The sequence below is a fragment of the Gopherus evgoodei genome, unplaced genomic scaffold, assembly GCF_007399415.2.
Source record: "Gopherus evgoodei ecotype Sinaloan lineage unplaced genomic scaffold, rGopEvg1_v1.p scaffold_35_arrow_ctg1, whole genome shotgun sequence".
Classification (NCBI taxonomy): Eukaryota; Metazoa; Chordata; order Testudines; family Testudinidae; genus Gopherus; species Gopherus evgoodei.
In genome coordinates, this window is record NW_022060027.1 from 4093025 (window position 1) to 4112510 (window position 19486).

The 19486-nt window shown below is 56.2% G+C and overlaps 2 protein-coding genes across 2 annotated transcripts in view; both read left to right on the forward strand.

Annotated features, from left to right (window-relative positions):
- LOC115641681 (immunoglobulin superfamily member 1-like) overlaps positions 1–19486 on the forward strand; it is a 162763-nt gene that overhangs the window by 56834 nt on the left and 86443 nt on the right. The window lies entirely within an intron of this gene.
- LOC115641781 (voltage-dependent calcium channel gamma-8 subunit-like) lies at positions 1629–18726 on the forward strand. The gene is made up of 6 exons (XM_030545162.1): positions 1629–1756; positions 9013–9253; positions 13261–13642; positions 13947–14030; positions 17081–17221; positions 18101–18726. The coding sequence occupies exons 1-6, from the start codon at positions 1629–1631 to the stop codon at positions 18706–18708; spliced, it is 1584 nt and encodes a 527-aa protein (XP_030401022.1). The 3' UTR covers positions 18709–18726.

Genomic DNA, 19486 nt, shown 5'->3' on the forward strand with positions numbered 1-19486 from the left:
CCACCCTTATAAATCCCACCTCCTGCTCTTCAGTGCTCCCTGGGGACCAGGGGACCCCTCAGCACTTAGACCTGGCAAAGGGAGGTCAAGGAGGAAGGTCATGGCACCCACACCTTTGGAAGCCGATGGCAAAGAAAGGGTTAAAAATCTAGCCCCAGAAATGGCCCCTGAGCACAGGGCCTGGTGTGGGTGGATGGGTGATGAAAGCTAACTAGCTACACCCACCCCTCCAATCACTGTGAATGGGGGGGGGGAAGAGGGTGAGGAAAGGGTTAACCATATAGCTTTATCCCCCCCCCACCCCGCAGGAGTGCGGGTGGGGGGAGAATTATAGGGTTAAATATAGCATCTCCCACCCTGAAGCAATGGGGGATTGTGGCAGTGCAGGGCAGCAGATAGTGGGGGGAGGAATTCCCCACAAGTGTGGTGACCCCTATTGGGCGGTGGGGTGGGGGAATCTGGCTGGCACCTATGATTGGGGAGTGGGGAGGGGAAATAGGTTCTTAGCCTGCGGGGTGGAATGGGGGTCGGGGAGGGGATGAGGGATGTGCATACTACACCAGTAACCAAGGAGGGACCCCTTTTTACTGTCATATATTCCCCCCCCCATTTACTCTGTACTATATGTACATAGAATTGAGAGACTGCAATAAACTTTATTTCAAACACCTCCCGTGTCTGGCTGTTCCTCCATCCATCCATGCACCCCCCGATAGCTCCATCCATGTACCCCCCATCTCCCTTCCTCCGTGCACCCCTCCCACATCTCCATTCATGCACCCCCATCTCCTTTCCTTCCTCCATGCACCCCCCAACATCTCCATCCATGCATACGCCCCCTACATCTCCCACCCTCCATCCATACCACCCCCGCATCTCCATCCATGCACCCCCTTCTCCCTCCATCCATAACCCCCCGCATCTCCATCCATGCACCCTCATCTCCCACCCTACATCCATACCATCCCCGCATCTCCCTCCATACCCCAACATCTCCATCCATGCACCTCCCATCTCCCTCCCTCCATACTCTCCCACATCTCCATCCATGCACCCCCATCTCCCTCCATACCCCCTGCATCTCCATCCTTGCACCCCCTATCCCTCCCGCCATTCATACTCCCCGAATCTCCATCCATGCACCCCCATCTCCCTCCTTACCCCCATGCATCTCCACCCATGCACGCCCCATCTCCCTCCTCCCTCGATCCACCCCCAAAACCCACCCATCCATCCACTCCTATACCCCTCCCTCCTTCCATCCACCTCCCACACCCACTAGGCCGGCCTGCCTCCACGCTATCTGACAGCAGCAAGGAAACCAGGAGTCCAGCTCCCACCCAACACCTAGTCCTCCTGGAGACTAGAACTCCTGGGTTCAGTCCCTGGCTGTGGGAGGGGAGTGGGGGTCTAGTGGTTGGGGCTGGGGCGAGGGAGCCAGGACTCCTGGGTTCTAGCCCCAGCACTGGGAGGGAAGTGGGATCTAGTGGTTAGGGAGGGGGAGGTAGGCAGGACTCCTGGCTGCCCCCATCCCCAGCCCTGCCCCTCTCTCTCTGCCTGGCTGGAGGGCAGGGGAGGGGAGCGAAGGCGCTGGCAGCTGAAAGGGCGCCAGCGGGCGGAGGCTGGCGATGGCTCAGCAGCCTGGCTGCCAACCAGTGCAGCAGGGGTTAACGGTCGCCATGGTGACCTGCCAGGCTCTGGTACCTCGAGCTGCAGCACCCGCAGAGAGCCTGGCTATTGCTGGGGGGGGAGAGAGGTGTGTGGTATTTCCCCCACCAACCCACCTCCAGTGCTGGAATATGCATGTGGGGGGGATCCTTTAAGTGGCCTCCCCCCAGTAGTTGGCCCCAGGGTAGAAAACCTGATACTTTATGTGCCTCCCCCGCCCCCCCACAATGCAGCCTTTACACCCAGGAGGCCGGGTTCCCACTGCAGAGGGGGTCTTGGGGTGTGTGTGTGTGTGACACACACAGTGTGGCAATTTCCTTCCCCCCCAGCAGGGGGCAGCACTGAGGGCTCCCCAGGTGCGGGTCAGCCCAGAGCTGCAGGGCTGCATCCCTGTGGTGGAGACGGGTCACCAGGCGAGATGGGCCCCCTTGGGCTGTGCCTCTTGGAGTCTCAAGAGGGCAAATCAGCATAAAGGGATGGCGGGATTTGGGGTCCTGGGATAGGGTGAGTGGGGGCTGGTGGGAAGGAGTTGGGGGGGGCAGAAGGGTTGGGGGGAAGTTGAGGAAGATCTGGATGGTATGACAGAGGGGGAGTCACCCAGCTGTGGGGAAGGGGCTATACTGGGGGAGGGGGCTGGGGAGCAGGATGGGGGGTATGGAAGATGGGGCATCACCTGGCTGTGGGGGTGAGGGTTACATTGGAGGGGGCCGGTATTTGCTGGAGAACGTGACACCAGCAGCTCCTGTGGCTCGGCTTCCCCCTCCAGGTGTTAGTCTGTGCCCCCCACCGATGAGGAACACCCCATGCCCCAGCAACTGGGGGCAGGGGCAGCATGAAACATTCAAATTTGGCCCAGCCGAGTACTGGAGTGGCTCTGGGACCCTGTGCACTAGGCCCCAATGCCCAGAACTGAGTCCAGCCAACCCCGGGACTCCTTGGCACGTTCTGGGGCCTGGCCCATGGATTGAGAACCCCTGCTCGAGAGCACAGGCAGGATTTGTGGCATTGCTCTAGAATGATGCCGAGTTCAAGGCGCTTGCTCCAGAATCCTGCAGTGTCACGTGGACTTACTCTAGAATGGCCCATTATTTGGCTCTGTCACTCCAGAACACCGTGGTATGGGGATCCCTCGCTCTAGAGCGCTGTAGCACTGGATCCCTGGCATTAGACTTGCTGGGGCCTGGGGCTGAAGCCAGAGCCCCATAAAACCCAAGGGTAGCAGGGCTCAGTTGCGCTCAGGCTTCGGTGCTCCCTCCTGGGGTGGTGTAGGAATTGTTGTTGTCAGAAGGGGATCGCGGTGCAATGCAGTTTGAGAGCCCCTGCTCTAGAGCCCCACAGGGACTGGGACGTCTTACTCTAGAACGCTGTTGTGTTGGGTCTTGCACTCAAGAGCATTGAGGATTGCGATCCTCATGCTCGAGAGTGACGTGGTCTGGTATCGCTCAGACTCACAGAACCATGGGGTCAGACAGAACTGCAAGGGTCAGCTCGTCTAACCCTCGGCCAAGATGCAGAATTTGTCGGGTCTAACCCAGGGGTAGGCAACCTATGGCACAGGTGCTGAAGGCGGCACGCGAGCTGATTTTCAGTGGCACTCACTGCCCGGGTCCTGGCCACTGATTCGGGAGTTCTGCATTTTAATTTTAAATGAAGCTTCTTAAACATTTAAAAAATCTTATTTACTTTACATACAGCCACAGTTTAGTTATATATTATAGACTTATAGAAAGAGACCTTCTAAAAAGATTAAAATGTATTACCGGCACGCGAAACCTTAAATCAGAGTGAATAACTGAAGACACAGCACAGCACTTCTGAAAGGTTGCCGACCCCTGGTCTGAACCATCCCGGACAGGTGGCTCCAGCCTCCCTTTGAAAACCTCCAATGAAGGAGCTTCCACGACCTCCCAAGGTGTCTGTTCCACTCTCCTTCTATTCTCACTGTTAAGTTTGTCCTGAGATTTAATCTAAATCTGCTCTGCTGCAGTTTGAACCCACTGCCTCTTGTTCTGCCCTCTGGCGCAAGAGAAAGCAACTTTTCTCCACCTTTTCTATGGCAGCCTTTCAAGTATTTGAAGGCCACTGTCATGTCCTGCCTTAAACTCCTCTTTTCCAAACTAAACATGTCCAGTTCCTTCAGCCTTTGCTCATGTGGCTGCATTCCCGCCCTTTGATTGTCTCTGTCGCTCACCTCTGGATCATTTTTCCAGTTTCTCCACTTCCTTTCTATGGAGTGGTGACCAGAACTGGACACAGTGCTCCCGGCCTGCCTAGCGCCGAGCAGAGCGGTACTCTCACTGCCCGGGACTTGCACGCTGCACCTCTGTTAGTGCAGCTGAACGTTGCATTTGCTTTTGTTTTGCACCGGCATCGCGTTGCCGACTCATGTTCAGGGTGTGATGATCCACCACAGCTCCCCGATCCGTCTCAGCAGTGCTGCTGCCAAGCCCGTTATCCCCCATTTTGGATGGGTGCATTTGGTTTTTCTTCCCTAAGTGTAGCCCCTTACATTTGTCTTTGTTGAGTTTTGTTTTGTTGTCTACTGACCAGTTCTCCAATGGATCAAGATCCCTCTGAATTTTAGCTCAATCTTCAAAACGTTGGCAACGCCCCCCTGCAGCTTTGTGTCATCTGCAGATTTGATCGATCTGCTCTCTATTCCCACAGCCAGGTCATTAATGAAGATGTTAAACAACACTGGATCCAGAACAGATCCCTGTTGAACCCCACTTGAGACCTCCCTCCAGTCTGACATCACTCCATTAACCGTCACTCTTTGTTTGCGGTTGTCTAAGCAAGTCTGTATCCGCTTAATGGTAGTTCTGTTGAGCCTGCATTTCTCCACCTGATGTAGCAGAATGTCATGTGGGACTGTGTCCAAAGCCTTGCTGAAGTCCAGGTGTATTATGTACACTGCATTCATAGATTCATAGACTCTAGGACTGGAAGGGACCTCGAGAGGTCATTGAGTCCAGTCCCCTGCCCTCATGGCAGGACCAAATACTGTCTAGACCATCCCTGATAGACATTTATCTAACCTACTCTTAAATATCTCTAGAGATGGAGATTCCACAACTTCCCTAGGCAATCTATTCCAGTGTTTAACTACCCTGACAGTTAGGAACTTTTTCCTAATGTCCAACCTAAATCTCCCTTGCTGCAGTTTAAGCCCATTGCTTCTTGTTCTATCATTAGAGACTAAGATGAACAAGTTTTCTCCCTCCTCCTGATGACACCCTGTTAGATACCTGAAAACTTCTATCATGTCCCCTCTCAGTCTTCTCTTTTCCAAACTAAATAAACCCAATTCCTTCAGCCTTCCTTCATAGGTCATGTTCTTAAGACCTTTAATCATTCTTGTTGCTCTTCTCTGGACCCTCTCCAGTTTCTCCACATCTTTCTTGAAATGCAGTGCCCAGAACTGGACACAATACTCCAGTTGAGGCCTAACCAGCGCAGAGTAGAGCGGAAGAATGACTTCTCATGTCTTGTTTACAACACACCTGTTAATGCATCCCAGAATCACGTTTGCTTTTTTTTGCGACAGTATCACACTGTTGACTCATATTAAGCTTGTGGTCCACTATGACCCCTAGATCTCTTTCTGCCATACTCCTTCCTAGACAGTCTCCCATCCACCAAAGCAGTTACCCCATCAAAGAAAGGAATCAAGCTGCTTTGGCATGATTTGTTCTTGGGAAATCTGGTGATCACCCCTTCATCCTCCCGGTATTTGCAAATGGAGTGTTTTTGCACAGGAATCTACATGTCTTGTGCTAATGTGTCACGGGGTTGGGATATATTGCTTTAGAGCAAAGTAACATTGCTCTAGAGTGCCGGGGTATTGGGAATCTATTGTTCTAGAGTGCAGCAGGAGTGGATATCTTGCTGTAGCGTGCTGCAGTATTGGGGGAGCTATTGTTCTAGAATCTAGAGCACCATGGTGTCTGGTGCTAGAGTGCCGCATCATTGGGATCTATTGTTCTAGAGTGCTCCCAGATTGGGTAGCTCACTCTAGAGGGCTGTGGAATTGTGATATGTTGCTCTAGAGCGAGGTGGTATTGTGATATCTTGCTCCAGAATGCTGCGGGTTTTGGATCTATTTTTTCTGGAGCGCCGTGGCATTAGGCTATATTGTTCTAGACCATAGAGGTATTGGGACCTATTGTTCTAGAGCATAGTGGGATTGGGGTCCCATGCTTTAGAGTGCTGTAGGATTGGGTATCTCGCTCTAGAGCCCTGTGGGATTGGAATATATTGCTCTAGAGTGATGTGGCATTGTGATTTCTTGCTCCAGAGAACTACAGCTTTTGGATCTATTGTTCTGGAGCGCTTTAGTATTAGGATATATTGTTCTAGAGCACTGAGGTATCGGGATGTATTTGCTAGAGTGCTGCAGGATTGGGTATCTTGCTCTAGAGCGCTGTGGGATTGGGATACCTTGCTCTGGGATCTATTGTTCTGGAGCGCTGTGGTATTAGGATACATTGTTCTAGAGCACCAAGGGATCAGGATGTATTTGCTAGAGTGCTGCAGGATTGGGTATCTCGCTCTAGAGTGCTGTGGGATTGGGAAACCTTGCTCTGGGATCTATTGTTCTGGAGCACTGTGCCATTGGGATCTATTGTTCTAGAGCAATGCAGCAGTGGGACCTGTGGGACCAGAGCGCTGCAGACTCGAGCCCTGGTGCTGTACAACACGGCTGTATTTGCCCGACTCACTCCAGAACACGGGGGTTTGCTACCACCTTCCTCTAGAACGCAGGATTTTTGGGGGAGGAGGCCCCACAGCCTGTCATGCAGCGGAGGGGGAGGGGGCGGGGCCCTCAAAGTGCAGCACAGCACACAGCATTCCCGTTGGCATGGCGACCGGAGCCGGAGGTGGGTGGGGGAGACCGGGAGGGGGAGGGGGAGGCAGCAGCTGCTGCGGCACAGCGTATGACATCCCCGTCCCTGCACAGCCCGCACGCCGCCACACGTTCCCAGCGCATGTGATGCATGCGCACGGCGCACATGCCCGACACGGCGCACACACCTGATACATGTGATGCATGCACAGGGCATGCATGCACGAGACACATCTTGCCTATGCATGCGACGCAAATGAGGCATGCACTTTATGCAGGTGCCTGGCTCACAGGATGGACACACGAGACACAAACACAATGTGTGCACATGCACGACACACCTATACATGAGACACAAACATGGTGCATGCACACACGAGGCACACCCAGGAGACACAAGCACATTGCATGTACATGCATGACACACGCATGACACACGCATGAGCACATATGGTGTACAATTCAAAACTTCCTAGTGTCTAAGGCCAGCAGGGCTCCCTGCGATCAGCCAGTCCTGTATGACGCAGCCCAGAGAACATCCCCAGAGTATTTCCCATTTGAACTAGACCACGGCTTTTACATGTGATTTAAAACTCACCACGGCTGGAGAACCCACCAGGCCCCGGAGTGACTTGTTCCAAGGATGAATTCCCCTCCCTGTTCAAAACTGACACCTTGTTTCCAGGCTGGCTTCGCCCAGCTTCGACTTCCAGCCACTGGATGGAGTTAGCGCTTGGCCTGCTGGACTGACGGGCCCTCTGTGTTCACACGGCTGTTCCCCCACGGAGCGGTAGATCCCCTGGGATCATGCTACACGCATGATAGACGTGAGACATGGGCACTCGGTGCTCGCACGATGCACCTGTGTGTGAGAGACACACTTGGGGCGTGCAGGGCAGGCATGCATTGGCCACACACCTGAGCCACACCAAGAACACGCACACACACACACAGAACACGCCAAGCGATTGTAGAGCATAGCTCATACAACACGCACCCGGAGGGCAGCAGGAAATATCCATCCAGCCTTTCGGCCTCGTCCGGGCCCTCCAACCTCTCCCCTCCTGCACGCCCCCCCATCCCACCTCTTTCTGCTCCATCCCCTCCTCCCTATGCCCCCTCCCTTCCTGCACCCCCACCTGCCTCCCTCTCCCCATCCCATCTGCCTTTCCCCAAATCGTGTCTCCTCCCCTCCCCATCATCCCTCCCCCTCTCCTCCTGCACCCTGTCCCACCTCTCCCCTCCTTCACCCCATGTTCCCTCCCCCCATGCCCCCACATCTTCCCTCCCCCTCACCACTTGCACCCCATCCCACCTCCCTTCCCCCTCCCCTCTCATTCACCCCACCTCCCCTACTCTACTCCATGACCCCTCCCCATATTTGCTCCCCCTCTCCTCCTGCACCCTGTCCTCCTCCCCCCTTCTTTCCCTTTCAGAACCCCATCCTATCTCCCTTCCCCCTCCCTACCATGTCTCCTCCTCTGGCACCCCCACTCCTCTTCTGCACCCCTCCCACCTCCTGTGCGCCACCCCTCCTGCATCCCCACCCTTCTCCTCCCTCTTCCTTCCCCCTCCCCTCCATGTCCCCTCCCCCCATGACCCCCTCTTCCCTCTCTTCCTGCACCCCATCCCATCTCCCTTCCCCCACCCCTCAGTTCCCCCTCCCCCTGCACACCATCCCCTCCTCCCTCTCCCTTCTCCTCCCTTCCGTGTCCCCTTCCCCCGCACCCCCACTCCTCTCCTGAACCCCATCCCCTCCTCCCTCTCCCTTTCCCCTTCCTACCATGTCCCCTCCCCTTGCACCCCATCCCATCTCCCTTCCCCCACCCCTCAGTTCCCGCTCCCCCTGCACACCATCCCCTCCTCCCTCTCCCTTCTCCTCCCTTCCGTGTCCCCTTCCCCTGCACCCCCACTCCTCTCCTGAACCCCATCCCCTCCTCCCTCTCCCTTCCCCCTCCCTTCCATGTCTCCTCCCCCCTGCACCCCATCCCATCTCCCTTCCCCCACTGCTCAGTTCTATCTCCCCCTGCACCCCAACCCCTCCTCCCTCTCCCTTCTCCTCCCTTCTGTGTCCCCTTCCCATGTACCCCCACTCCTCTCCTGAACTCCATCCCCTGCTCCCTCTCCCTTTCCCCTTCCTTTCGTGTCCCCTCCCCCCTGCACCCCATCCCATCTCCCTTCCACCACTCCTCAGTTCCCCCTCCTCCTGCACCCCCATCCCCTCCTCCCTCTCCCTTCTCTTCCCTTCCGTGTCCCCTTCCCCCGCACCCCCACTCCTATCCTGACCCCCATCCCCTCCTCCCTCTCCCTTCCCCCTCCCTTCCATGTCCCCTCCCTCTGAACCCCCGCTCCCCTCCTGTACCCCATCCCCTCCTCCCTCTCCCTTCCTCCCTACCCTGTCCCCTTCCCCCTTGCACCCCCAGTCCCCTCCTGCACCCCTCCCACCTCCCTTTGCCCCCTTCCCCTCCCCCTCCCTCTCCCCATTCCCTCCCCCCTAGCTCCTTCGCAGCCTCCGCCCGCGGTCCCTCTCGGTGCCATACGAGCTGGCTGCCGGGTGCTCGCCGGCTGCTGCGTCCCCCCGCCCGCCCCGAGCCTGTCTGCAGCGGGGCATGGACCGGGGCGCCCGCGCCCTGCGCCCCGCCGAGCTCGCCACGCGCCCCGGAGCCCCCCGCGCCCCCTGACCGCTCCCGGGGCCGGCGCCGGACCAGAGACTCCCCCACCCCGCTCTGCATCCGCACGGTAAGGCGACCCCCCTCCCGCGCGGCCTCGGTTTCTGCACCCCCCGGCTGCGGGGCAGGGGCTGCCTGGGACCCCAAAGAGCCCGGGGTCGTGCCAGCCTCTGCCCACGCGCCTTGGGGGGCAGGAGCTGGGGCGGAGAGACTGCAATTGGCTGGTGCATGGATTCAGAGGTGTGGGGGGCAAGGGAAATGAGCCCCAAAGACACTATGGATGGATTGGGGGTGTATGGGGGAGAGGAAATGAGGCCAGAAGACGCAAGTGAATGGATTTGGGGGTGTCTTGGGGGGCAAGGGAAATGAGCCCCGAAGAGACTGGTGGATGGATTGGGGTTGTATAGGGGGCAGGGGGAATGAACCCCAAAGACATTCAGTGGATGGATTTGGGAGTGTAGATGGGGTGCAGGGGAAATGAGGCCCAAAGACGCTTGGATTTTGGGGTGTTTGAGGGGCAGGGGAAATGAGCCCCGAAGAGGCTTGGTGGATGGATTTAGGGGTGTATGGGGGGCAGGGGAAATGAGGCCTAAGGACGCTTGATGGATGGATTTGGGGGTGTTTTGTGGGGCACGGGAAATGGGGCCCAAAGATGCTCAGTGAGTGGATGGATTTGGGAGCGTTTGGGGGGGGGGGGCAGAGGAAATGAGATCCAAAGACACTCACTGAATGGATTTGGAGGATTTTGGGGGGGCAGGGGAAATTAGGCCTAAAGATGCTCGGTGGATGGATTTGGGGGGGTTTGTGGGTGAGAAGAAATAAGGCCTAAAGATGCTCAGTGGCTGGATTTTGGAGGGGGTGTATGGGGATGGGATAGGAGGGGAAGTGAGCCCCAGTGATGCTTATTGGATGGATTTTGGGGGGGCTGTATGGGGGTTGGGGTGAAGGGGAGGTGAGCCCCAGTGGTACTCACTGGCTGGATTTGGGGGGCTGTGTGCGGGTTGGGGGTGCAGGAGAAGTGAGCCCAGTGATACTCATTGGATGGATTTGGGGGGCTGTACGGGGTTGGGGGTGCAGGAGAAGTGAGCCCCAGTCCTGTACAGTGGCTGGGGTTTCGGGGTGTGGACAGGGGAGGAGGACAGACGAAACGCGCGTGGAAAATGCAACAGATCTGCTGGGCGATTTCCTGGCCGCATGGCGCACGCGGGCTGGGGCGGCGGGGGGGGGGGGGAAGAGGATGTTGGTGACTAATGGATGCACCTGGGAGCAAGTGAAAAGGGGGGTGGGGTGAAGGGGGGTCGCTTTATTGCAAGCCGTCAGGGCAATGGCTGTCGGGGATGCGGGGGCGGGGGTGGGGGGGGCTTCTGGCTGCCGGAGATGGTGGGGGGGAGGGACCGTGTTCTGCATTTGGGAAGGAAATTGCATCTCCAGGCGGCTGCAAAGCAAGCAATGAAATGCACAAAGGGACGGGAGGGGGGATATTGGAAGGGAAGGAGCCGTATGAAGGGGCTGATTAGCAGGCCACACACAAACACACACACACCTACCTCTCTACCTCTTGGCAACTCACTAATTTGGGCAGCAGGTTGGTTAAGTGTGTGTCTTTGTGTGATGTTGTCTGTCCTGTCTGTGTCTCACTGTGGGGTGTGTGTGTTTGATGTTGTGTGGTGGTGTGTGTGTGTGTGTGTGTATGAAGTGTCTTGGTGTTGCCTCTGTGTGTGACATGATGGAATGTGTGTCTCAGTGTGTTGTGTCTGTGTGTGTGTGTTCTTCCTGAGTGTGTCTTAGTGTGATGTTCCCTCTCTCTCTTTGTGTGATGTTGTGTCTTGGTGTTGCCTCAGTGTGTAACATGATGGTGCGTGTATCTTGGTGTGATGTTGTCTGTGTGTGTGTGTGTCTCAGTGTGATGTTTGTGCCTGTGTGTGTGTGATGTTCTCTGTGTGTGTCCCCCACGTGCTTGTGTTCCATTTGACACTCTCAGACAAGGCCGGGAAGGGAGAGAAGTGGCCGGAGTCGTGTGCGCGTGGAACGTGTTGGGAATGACATGTGCACGGGTGTTCTAGCCACAATTTGTGGCAGGTGCTTGTTGAAATGGCACACACATTGGCACGCTTGCTGTGAACTGTGGCTAACGCGTGTGGAAATGACACACACATTGGTTCCTGTGCTTCGAACCGTGGCTAATGTGTGTGGAAATGGCGCACGCCAGAACTGCCCCCCTGACCCCATCTTCCAGGGAGCTGACAGGGGCCAGGGCGGGGAGGGAGGGGGGATTCATGAGGGCTGGAGGCAAGGGGAACGGGGGCGGGGGGAAGCCGATGTGGAGGAATATGGACCTGATACACAGTGAGCGGTTGGGGAAGGTACCCAGACACGGAGGCAGATCCCTGGGGTGGGAGAGATCCCAAAGAGACCTCCCCCTCGCTGAGGAGTTAATACTGATTCAAGGAGAGCAGGGTTGGTCGGGCTTGGAGGCCGCTGTCTATCTGTCTATCCCCATACACATTCTATCTATCTATCTATCTATCTATCTATCTATCTATCTATCTATCTATCTATCTATCTATCTATCTCCATACACATCTCCCTGTCTCTCCATCCATCCCCGTATCCCCATCCATCCATCCATCCATCCCATACACACTCATCTATCTATCTATCTATCTATCTATCTATCTATCTATCTATCTATCTATCTATCCTCCCCCCACGACAAGGCATCTGTCTCTCCTCCTCACTCTTTTCCCTACGTGGCCCTCTCTACTGGGACGCTGGGCAGAGCTGGCTCGGGGGTGCTGCTCCGCTGAGAGGCCTCGGTTTCTGCTGGCAGCTGGTTCTTTGATCCACAGGCCTGGCTGAAGGTGACCGGCTGCGCTAACCAGAGCCAGGCCCCACTTTTCCTCTTCTGGTTTCCCCAGTTTCCCCAGGATCCATAGGGCTTTGTCCTTTGGCGCCTGGAAGAGTTGCTGAAATTTGGGGTGAGGCCGGATGCAGCCATGCCAAGTGATCATGCTCCAGACACAGGAATATCGGGCTTGGGGTGGGTCTTGCTTTGTCCTTCGAGGCATTCGATGCCCAAGGGGAGCATTCATGGACCCCAATACCCTGCTCATCTTCATCCTCCCGTGCTGGCGGGGTGCAAACAGTGTTTGCCTCAGTTTCCCTGTGTTTTCAATGAGGCTAAGAGAGGGAAAGAGACAGACCCAAAGTCACAGAGCCAATAACAGCACCCAGAGGGGCATGCGGTGGGTGCTGGGTGTCAGAGGGGCATGTGGGGGGGGGTGCTGGGTGTCAGAGGGGTATATGGGGGTGCTGGTGTTAGAGGGATGTGGGGGGCGCTGAGTGTCAGAGGGGTGCAGATGGTGCTGGGTATCAGAGTGCTATGCACTGGGGGGGTGCTGGATGTCAGAGGAGTATGCAGGGGGGTGCTGTGTGTCAGAGGGGTGTGGGGGATGCTGGGTGTCAGATGTGTGCAGGGGGGTGCTCAGTGTCAGAGGGGCATACAGGGGTTGCTGGGTGTCAGAGGAGTATGCTGGGGGGTTGCTGGGTGTCAGAGGAGTGTGGGGGGTGCTGTGTGTCAGAGGGGCATGCAGAGGTTTCTAGGTGTCAGAGGAGTATGCTGGAGGGTACTGGGTGTCAGAGGGTCTTGTATGTGGGTGGGTGCTGGGTGTCAGGCCATCTCCTTGCCTGTCCCCAGCTAATCTCCCCCCTTCTCCATTTCTCTCCCACCCCCAGGTCGGCTGTAACCGCGCCCCACGCTGAGGAGAGACCAAGTGGGCTGGCGCCACCCATGGAATCACCCCAGGGGCTGCCAGTAAGGGCGCCCGCACCCCTCGACCCACTCAGCCTCCAGCCCAGAACCAGGGACTGAAGCCGAGGAAGGAGACACCTGCTTAAGGAGGAAGATCTGTGCTCTGGGAGGAGAGTGATGTGTAGTGGTTAGAGCAGGGCTCCTGGATTCTATCACTGGTTCCAGTAGGTTATTGGGGTCTAGTGGTTAGAGCAGGGAGCCCGGACTCCTGGGTTTTATCCCCCACTGTGGGAGATTATTGGGGTCTAGTGGTTAGAGAGTTTTAGGACCCAGGACTCCGGGTTCCAGAGACGATCCCCTGTCCCCAGCCACAAGTGGGGAGGAGGGTGCTGGTGCAAGGAAGTCCTCGTTGTCTGGTTGGGTGGGTGGCCCCACCCCGTCCCCCTGTCAAGCTGGAGTCCCTGAAGCGCTGGAATGAGGAGAGGGTGGTGTGGTGTGAGAAGGGGGTTCAGATCCTCCTCACCACCGTCGGGGCCTTCGCAGCCTTCGGCCTCATGACCATCGCCATTGGCACCGACTACTGGCTCTACGCCCGTGCCTTCATCTGTAACACCACCAACATCTCCAGTGAGGAAATGCCCCACAAGGACAAGAAGGACCCAGGGGGCCTCACCCACTCTGGCCTCTGGAGGATATGCTGCCTGGAAGGTACCTTCATTTGGGGATCCCGGGCTGGGCACTGCTGTGGGGAAGCTCGCAGCATCCGCATCCCCGTCTGGGCATTGCTGTGGGGAAGCTCGCAGCATCAGCATCCCCATCTGGGCACCACTGTGGGGAAGCTCGCAGCATCGATGTCCCCGTCTGGGCACCACTGTGGGGAAGCTCACAGCATCAGCGTCCCCGTCTGGGCACTGCAGTGAGCAAGCTCGCAGCGTCAGCATCCCCATTGGTCTGAGCCAGGTACTGGGTGGGAGACAGGCCCCAGACTCTGATTTCTCCATCTCCGTTGCAGGCCTGAAGAGGGGTGTGTGCGTGAAAATTAACCACTTCCCCGAGGACACAGATTACGACCACGACAGCGCAGAGTATCTCCTGCGTACGTATCCATGGGGCTCCCCCGCTGCACTGCCGGCGCGACCTGCAATGGTCCTGTGCCGTGCTTGGGCACCAGGTGCCGGAGCGTCAATCCTGCTAAGCGCACAGCGTGGCATCTTCCTGGGGGCTAAAATGCAGGAAGAGACACAGGGGCGTCTCAGCTTTGGGGTTCCCGACAGCTATAATACAGGCAGGAAGTTGACTTGGAAAGGAATTGGAGTCTAGTCCGGCTTGTCCCCATCTCTAGCTAAGGTCGCCTGAACTTTCCAATTCCCAGCCCCCTTTTTTTAAGATGCTCACATTGTTCTCCTTCCAGGGTTAAATACCCCAGGCTCCCTCTGTGCTCCTGGCCCAACCTCGTTTGTCATTCCAGGTTGTGCCTTAGAGCCGTTTGGAAGTGCAGAGGCTGTGGGCAGAATAGCCCAGGATGGACCCCAAAATGGTGTACACTTTGATGTCTTTTTTAAAACACGGTGCTGGCACCCACACCAGCCGGGGTGCCAGAGGGGAAGTTTGGCAGCGAAATTGCCTTTGGGCCAGTTTAGTTCTTTTCTACTTCTCTGTGCAAATCCATTTTGATTTGGCCGGGAGCAGCCTAACCGGAGCTGGCTTAGCTTTCGAGCTGTCTCTCCTTTTTCCGGCCTGCTGGCGGAAGCAGATGGTTCAGTTTGGAGGGTTGCGGGGGGAGGGGGGAGGGAATTGCAGAAGAAAAACCTGGGAAATTCCATTTCCACACGCACAAGAAAGAAAAAAACAGCCAATCTGCGAAGAAGCCATTAAACGTGCAAAGTGAAGGGCTGAGAAGCAGATGTAGGAATACTTCCTCTCTGTCATCTAGATCGGAAGCTGCTAGGGCGAGGTTCTGTCTCTTGGTTTGTGCTGCACCCGGCATGATGGGACCTTGACCTCAGTGATTCTGTATCTGGGCAGGGCCCAGCATGATGGGGCTCTAATCTTGGTGATTCCCTGTCTGGGCAGTGCCCAGTGTGAGGGGGCCCTGATCTCAGCGATTCTGTTTCAGGGCAGTGCCCAGCGCGATGGGGCGCCTGTCTCAGTCACTCTGTGACTGCATCCCCTGGCATGACTGAGCCCCAGTTTCAGTTAAGGCCTCTAGTTGCTACTTAAAGATACTATGATAATAGTGAGGCAGGTTCAAGGTTTGATAGTCATCATTAGGTTTAAGAGTTAACACGCCACTCAGCATGAATAGGGGCAGCTCACGCCTCGAAGAGCTATTATCAAAGGCTCTCTGTATATAGATAGCGTGTTACCCACACACTCTATGGCTCCCCACCTTTACCCTTCGGTGGACTCAAGGTGTAATCCAGTTAATTTAGGCACTCCCACCCGTACCCAGTTCCTAAGGCTCAGGGCCTAATCTTCTCCTGGTTTGCTGGACCTTTTACCAGTGAAAGAGTCTTACACAGTGATATCCTTAACCTCTATTTACTAACAGTTACCAAAAGAGAATGCATACGCTAAGCACCACTCCCAATAATGCAGACGAACTTTTCCTGGTGGCCAGTCAGGATCAGGTCGTCTGGGGGCTCCAGTTTCTGGTTGGGTGTTGAGATCTGGCAGCTCTGATCTTGGGCTGTGTCCTGGAGTTGGGTTCTGAACTTTCCTTTGGACTCCAGTTTATATAGTGAAATTTGTGTCCTGCTTAGCTGTGTCTTAACCAATTATTTTAAACTAAAGTCCTACAAACCAGTATTTTCACCAATCCTCACTGGGGGTGTCATGGGTGCTGGGAGGGGGGCAGCCCGGGCCCGCCCCGGGTGCTGGGGTGTGTGGGCAGTGGTGCGTGGCCCAGGACCCCCACTGGTGTGGGTGTGGAGGTGTTGGCAGGTCTGGCAGGCTCCCTACCTGGCTCCGTGCACTACCTACACGCCGAGTGCCGGCTCCACAGCTCCCATTGGTCAGGAATTGAGCAGACTGGTCTGCTAGGAGCTGAGGGACGGATGGACGGATGGATATGTGCATGAGGATGAATGGATAAAGGGATGGGGGGCTGGATGGATGGGTATGAGGATGGATGGACAGAAGGGTACGTGTGGGGACAAATAGCTGTATCTATTTGTCTGTCTTGATCAATCAGTGTTTAAGGGATTTGATTTAATATTGTATTTTATTTCATTCGGGCAGACACCTGGCCATTCAGTACAGCCCAGCCTTTTCTCCCTCCCATATGCTGAGCGAAATGAGCCCTCTGCTGAAGGAATAGCAAGAGGTGGCAGCCTTAGAGACCCTGGTTTTTCCATGGGGGCAGAGTTAAGGGGATTTAGGCATTATTAACACCAGCCATTCCTGACTTTTGGCTTCCTTAACATCCTTCCCCAGGCTGGGAAATCCCAGGCTCTCAATGGCTAAGAGCTTTAGAATGTAAATAGACCTGGATGCTGATTGACTGGTTCATTTCAGACTGCTGAGTGATACCAGATGTTGATTGGCTGGTGGCATTAATATGCTGGGAAATCCCAGATTCTCACTGGCTGGGAGTGTCAGAGCATCGGAACATCCACAGCTCTGGTTGGCTGCTGGCCACACAGTGTCACTCTGCTTGCCAACTGGCCTGAGAATGATGGGAAACCTTGAATGCTGATTGGCTGGCAGCCTCAGAAGTTGGATTCTGATTGGCTGTGACACCAGAGTATAGGGAAATCTGTAATCTGTGTGATCCTTTCGGATCTTTGAGTAATCCTGCTAATTGGCTGGTAGGTTGGGAACCTTGAGCAATTCTGTTCTCAATTGGTTCTTGACTTCAGAGCACTGGGAAATGGAGACTCTGATTGGCTGTTGACCTACTCTGTATTGTAATTGTCTCTTGACCTCGGAGTGTCAAAAAAATCCCATATTCTGATTAGCTGTTGGCTTCAGAGGGCTGGAAATCCCTGGATTCTGATTGGCCACTGGCCTCAGCATGCTAGAATACCTGAGACTCTGATTGGTCCCAGAACGCTGCCACTGTCCCATTCACCAATAGGCCGGCTTTGGGGATCCCTCCAGCCACCCTCCCTGACTCATGTCTTCTGCTCCCCTCCCCCCACCCAGGTGTGGTCCGCGCCTCCAGCATCTTCCCGATCCTCAGCGCCATCCTGCTGCTGCTGGGGGGGTTCTGCGTGGCCGCCAGCCGGGTCTACAAGTCCAAGCGCAACATCATCCTGGGCGCTGGGATCCTATTCGTCGCTGCTGGTGAGTGGGCGGGGCTCATTGGGGTGGGGCTTAGTTGGGCGGGGTGTGTCAGGCGGGGCTTGCTTCCCACCCACCCTGCCTGGCTCAGTTCATGGAGCATCTTGGGCTGGGGAAGGGGAACTGCTGGAAGCCTGGAATAGGCTCCGCCCCAATGGCCCCGGGTCATTGGGTTTGCCCAGGGTTGTAGGAGTGGGAGGAGTCCATGGGCACAGCTGGGGGTTAAGAATCAGTGCAAAGGGGGCCCACCTTTAGGGGAGTTTTCGCCTCCCCCCACCTTGTCTAGGATAAGTCAGTTTCCTCCAGCCATCAGGGGGGCAGTGAACCTGGTCTGACAGTCCCCTGGGACTGGGAAGAATAGAATGAGAAAGAAAGAAAGAAAGAAAGAAAGAAAGAAAGAAAGAAAGAAAGAAAGAATCCAGACTCCATTTGTGTAGGGGTGACGGAGGCTGGGTTGCTGGGCTGTGGGTCTGGGGAAGCCTCCTCTTACCCCACACAGAGGGAGGATCCAGCCTTCTGGTGTGGGGTATGGGGTGGGGGGTCTAGATGGTCCCTGATGGGGCTTCCCCACCCCCAGGCCAGTCTGGGTAGGGGGAGGGCTCCGTGGTTGCCTCCCTAATGGCTCTCAATGCCCTGCCCCTCCTCTCCTTCTGCCCCCCCTTCCTGCCCTGGCTACTCACCACCCCCCTCTGCCCTCTCCCCAACGTTCGCCCCCTCTTCTTCCCCCTTCCTCCCCAAATCCACCCCAATCCCCTCAAAATCTGCCCCATCCCCACTTCTCCTCCATCCATGGCCCCCATCTCCTCCGACCCGTCCCCGAATCCACCCCATCCCCACCCCTCCTCCATCCATGGCCCCCATCCCTCCCCTCCCCTTCCCCAGGCCTCAGCAACATCATCGGGGTGATTGTGTACATCTCGGCCAACGCCGGGGACCCGGGCACCAAGCGGGATGACGAGAAGAAAAGCCACTACTCCTACGGCTGGTCCTTCTACTTCGGGGGCCTGTCCTTCATCCTGGCCGAGATGATCGGGGTGCTGGCTGTCAACATCTACATCGAGAAGAACCGGGAGGCCCACTGCAAGAGCCACACCGAGCTGCTGAAGAACCCCTCGTCCTCCTCCAACGCCATCCTGCGCCTGCCCAGCTACCGTTTCCGCTACCGGCGCCGTTCCCGCTCCAGCTCCCGCTCAACAGAGCCCTCGCAGTCGCGGGACGCCTCGCCCGTGGGCCTCAAGGGCTTCCCCTCCACCGACATCTCCATGTACACCCTCTCGCGGGACCCCTCCAAGGCCAACGTTAGCAGCCTCTACGGGGCCGAGCGGGAGGGGGCCGGCGGGGGCTTCCTGCAGCTCCACAACACCTTCCCCAAGGACCCCGGCGTGACAGTGACGGTGACAGGGCCCGGCGCAGCCGGCACCACCGGCACCCTGGGCAAGGACGCCTCCTCCAACACCAACACGCTCAACCGGAAGACCACACCCGTTTAGGGCAGCTGGGTGGGGGGCTAGTGCCGGGGGATGGGGCCGAGGGATGCAGCGGCCATGGGGAGCTGTGGCGCAAGGTGGGGTGGGAGGACGTTAGGCTAATGGAGGGGCATTCTTAGCAAAGTGTCTTTCGAACCCTGTGTTCCTTCCCTCCTGCGTTCGTTCCTTTGTTCATTCCTTCGTTCATTTGTTCTCTTTTTAATTTTAACTTTTACTAATTCTTTCTTTCTCCATTCTAGTGCCAATTTTCTTTCTTTCTTTCTTTCTTATACTAATTCTTTCTTTCTTCCATTCTAATGCCAATTTTCTTTCTTTCTTTCTTACTTTCCCCACCATTATCCTCTTTTCCTTTCCATTTCCCCACCAGCGGGAAGCAATTTCCCAGCCAGGCTCTATCCGCGGGGAGGATGGGATGTGGGTCACAGGAGAATGCGGGAAAAGTCCGGATCAGCATGGGAGTTGGTTGACATGATTGAAGCACTGTCCTGAGACCAGGGGCCCTGAGAGGGGATACTGCTATGTGTCAGTGCTGGGGGTCTCCAGGGGACCATGGGGGTGTCTGTGTTAGAATGGGGGAGGCTTGTAATTTACCAGTGCCAAATTCACAGCTGGGCAAGTTTGTACATGGAGGGGAGGGAATTGGAAAGGGGAGGGTAGTGACCTAGACATAACCTCTCTCCTTTCCTCCCCAACCCACCAAGGGCTCATAGTCGTGCCAAATCCAAGTGCCAAAGCTTTACCCCCCCAGCACCCCCTGCTGGCAGGGGGTGGTAACTCAGCA